This window comes from Verticillium alfalfae, genomic scaffold (assembly GCF_000150825.1).
Source record: "Verticillium alfalfae VaMs.102 supercont1.1 genomic scaffold, whole genome shotgun sequence".
NCBI classification, from domain to species: Eukaryota; Fungi; Ascomycota; class Sordariomycetes; order Glomerellales; family Plectosphaerellaceae; genus Verticillium; species Verticillium alfalfae.
This window is the reverse complement of record NW_003315038.1, coordinates 752,765-756,099: the sequence shown is the minus strand read 5'-3', so window position 1 is coordinate 756,099 and position 3,335 is coordinate 752,765. Positions and strand designations below refer to the sequence as shown.

General features: G+C 59.7%; 2 protein-coding genes across 2 annotated transcripts in view; one reads left to right on the top strand and one right to left on the bottom strand.

Moving 5' to 3' along the window:
• Positions 1-731: 731 nt before the first annotated feature.
• On the bottom strand, positions 732-1,836 carry VDBG_00246 (farnesyl pyrophosphate synthetase; the record flags this gene model as incomplete). The annotated part of the gene is made up of 2 exons (XM_003008519.1): positions 732-1,653; positions 1,718-1,836. The coding sequence occupies 2 exons, from the start codon at positions 1,834-1,836 to the stop codon at positions 732-734; spliced, it is 1,041 nt and encodes a 346-aa protein (XP_003008565.1).
• Positions 1,837-2,544: 708 nt separating this feature from the next.
• Positions 2,545-3,335, top strand: part of VDBG_00245 (anaphase-promoting complex subunit 8) — a gene marked incomplete at both ends in the record, with an annotated part of 2,186 nt that continues 1,395 nt past the window's right edge. The window contains 2 exons of the mRNA XM_003008518.1: positions 2,545-2,642; positions 2,707-3,261. Coding sequence (XP_003008564.1) covers positions 2,545-2,642; positions 2,707-3,261 — 653 coding nt within the window. The remainder of the gene's footprint in view (positions 2,643-2,706; positions 3,262-3,335) is intronic.

The following is a 3,335-nucleotide window of genomic DNA, read 5'->3' as shown; positions in this document are numbered from 1 at the left end:
CGCCGGCGCAGAGGAGGGCGGCGTCACACGAGCAGCACCAGCATCAGCATCAGCACCAGCAGCCGCCTGTGCCGCCCATGCCGACCAAGTCACCCGTCGTGCGGCCTTCGAGGTGGAGGGACGACGATGAGGACGTGCCGCTGATCAACTTTGTCGAGCGAGCCGAGGGGGCGGGACCCGATGGCCAGGGGTGTGGAGATGAGGTCCCGGAGCGGGCCGTTACAGGGTTGATAGAGGGGGGAGGGAAGGATCTGTACCGATGTGCTTTGGTTGCTTTGGTTGGGTCTGTAATGAGCTGGCATTTTCATCCATGATGGGATGAGAGGCAGAGATAGGGGTTCATGGCTCCCCCTTTTCTCAGGAGGGGAGGATTCCATGTACCTGGGACACGCGCACGCATATGCAACGATCTGGGCCGTAATTTTCTTTTTTCTTCTACCCCAACCCATCTAGTAAGGCCGACTAGATGGCAGGAAAAGGCATGTCATCATTAGGGCGGTGGGGAAACACCAACGGCGCAACACAATACACAGCACGTCAAAGATGCAGTTTCTATGTGCCCGTGTAGTTTGTCCATTTGACTTTTCACGTGGGCCGTCGTCAACACGCTCTATGTCATTACTATCAATCGTATCCGCGGTGTAGGTATCTTCTTCTTCCTTTTGGCAACAAATCATCATCTCCCGGCCTGCACCTCTCCCGCCAGGCCAGGCCTCGGGGGCACACACGCTCTACTTGGTGCGCTTGTAAATCTTGGCGAGGAAGGCGTCAAAGACGGTCTTCTTGAGGCCCTCGCTCTCGTCAATGTTGTTGATCATGTCGCGGATCTCGCCGGCGCGCTTCTCCTCAAAGGCCTCGTAGCGCTCCTTGAGCTTGAGGTCGTCGTAGAGCTTCTTGACGACGGCCTCCTTGGCCTTGTCCTTCTGGCCGTAGTTGTCCTCGAGGATCTGGCGCTGCTCGGGGGTGGCGATCTGCAGGGCCTGGTTGACGAGCCAGCCGCACTTGTTGTCCATAATGTCGGTGCCAATCTTGCCAATGTGCTCGGGCAGGCCAAAGTTGTCGAGGTAGTCGTCCTGGACCTGGAAGTACTCGCCGAGGGGGATGAGGATGGCCTCGGCCTGCTTGAGGTTGTTGGGCGTGGCAATGTTGAGGCAGTGCAGGGCGAGGGCGACGGGCAGGTAGAACGAGTAGTAGGCCGTCTTGTAGATGACGATGAAGCTGTACTTGTCCATGGAGAAGTTGTCGAGGTTGACCTTGTCCTCGGGGGCCGTGAGCAGGTCGCAGAGCTGGCCCATCTCCGTCTCAAAGGTGACGTCGTGGAAGAGCTCGATGAGGTCGACGTAGGACGGGTGCGAGCGGAAGAACTTCTTGAGCAGGGTGTAGATGGCGGCCTCGAGCATGAAGGCGTCGTTGATGGCGACCATGCCGACGCCCTCGTGGCGGTACCAGCAGGGCTTGCCGCGGCGCGTGATGGACGAGTCCATAATGTCGTCGGAGACGAGGAAGAAGGCCTGCAGGAGCTCGGTCATCCAGCCGAGGGTGGCGGCCTCAAAGTACTGCTCCTCGGTCAAGGGCTTCTCGAGGAGGAGAGAGACCGAGTCGGGGACGGACATGCCGCGGTTGCACTTGCCGCCCAGAGTGTTGATCTCAAGACTCTGCAGCACGCCGCGTTAGCCAAGTCGCGCAGCTTGAGCAGAGCAGTTCGCTGGAGACATACCTTTTTGTACCACGCGAGCTCCTCCGCGGGGAGCTTGTACTTCTGGCATGCTCGACAAGGACGGCCTCGAGCTTGGGGAAGACGCCCTCGAACTCCTTGAGAGTGGTTTTTTGCCCCATGGTGAAAGCTGAAAGATGTGATGGGTGCTGGTTTCGGGGGGCGAGTTCTCTCTCGTTTCGGGTTTCGGGGACCAAATTGGGTGGCCACCTGCCCTTGGGAAATTTTCCCGTTTTTTAACCATTCCCATTTTTCGGGTTGTTTTGGGCCTTGGTCCCCCCCCGAAGGGGGGAAAAGGGGGTTAGAAAAAAAGAGGAGGGGTCTGCCCCAGCTGCCCCTCCTTCCCCTTCTGAACGGGCAGGCGGTCAGGGCTAGAGACAGGGGACCCGTCAGGGGGGGAAAGGCTAGGGATCCAGGGCGGGGCAGTTGTGAAGGGGGCCTGGCAGCTCTGGAAGTCAAGCGCTGTCGGACTGGAACGGGGCGGCACCCTGCCGCGTCGCGCGCCTCCCAGAGGCTTTGATCATTGGATAGCTCTCAATGACATCGTGAGCTGTGTTCCAGTAAATCCGACTCCATCGACGAGCACTTACCAGGTCAGGGCAATCAATTGCAACACGCGCTTCTCTGACGACAAGCTATACTGACCATTCACTGCTGGGTCACTGGCTGGGTCACCAATTTGCCTTCGACAAACGCGTCGCATCTTGCAGACCCAATTCACCGTGCTGAACTGGATCTGCCCGCCCCTGGGCCCTCCCTTGTGACCGGCCGGTACCACACGCCCCGGCCAACCGCGACACTGACGGCGCGTGGCTGAGAATGCCCCAGACATGTCCCTGAACGCGCATGACCTCGCACAGCTTCGAGCTGCCCTGCAAGATGCAGTGGTGAAGTGCTCGGAGCGCTGCCTCTACCAGTCAGCAAAGTGGTGAGCCTCGTCCCTGCCGCCGAACAGACAGTCTCGCGAGTCGACTCTAACGCGTCGCTCCTAGGGCCGCCGAGCTTCTCGATGCCATACCAGACCCCTCGCACGAGGCACAGCCAGACGAATCCCCTCCTCCTTCGGTACCCGTTGTTCTGACCGCCAATCCGGACCCCGACGAGGCCCTTCTTGAAGCGAAGGAAGTCAACAAATACCTGCTCGCCAAGTCCTTCTTCGACTGCCGCGAGTTTGACCGATGCGCCGCCGTCTTTCTCCCAGACTCCATGCTGCCGGGCATAATAGACCCGAAGCGTGAGAGTGTCGGCGGCACACCTAGCGGCAAGGGCAAATCGAGAGCCTCGCATGATGATGCGCCGGCCACTGTCGACGGTGGTGCGTTGCCCAATCTGAGCCAGAAGAGCCTGTTCCTGGCGCTGTACGCCAAGGTCATGTCGGGCGAGAAGCGCAGAAACGAGGACTCGGAGATGGTTATGGGCCCCCAGGACCTCGGCACCGTCGTCAACAAGCAACTCCTACCTGTGGGCCGCTTCCTCAGCCGCTGGTTCGAGCAGCGGACCACGGAGGATGGCGATGTTCTCGGCTCCCAGGGCTGGCTCGAGTACCTGTGAGTTTGCCGTGCTGATCCTGCTGCCCTGGCGCATGTTGTGACTGACAGTGGTCGCCTAGATATGGCATGGT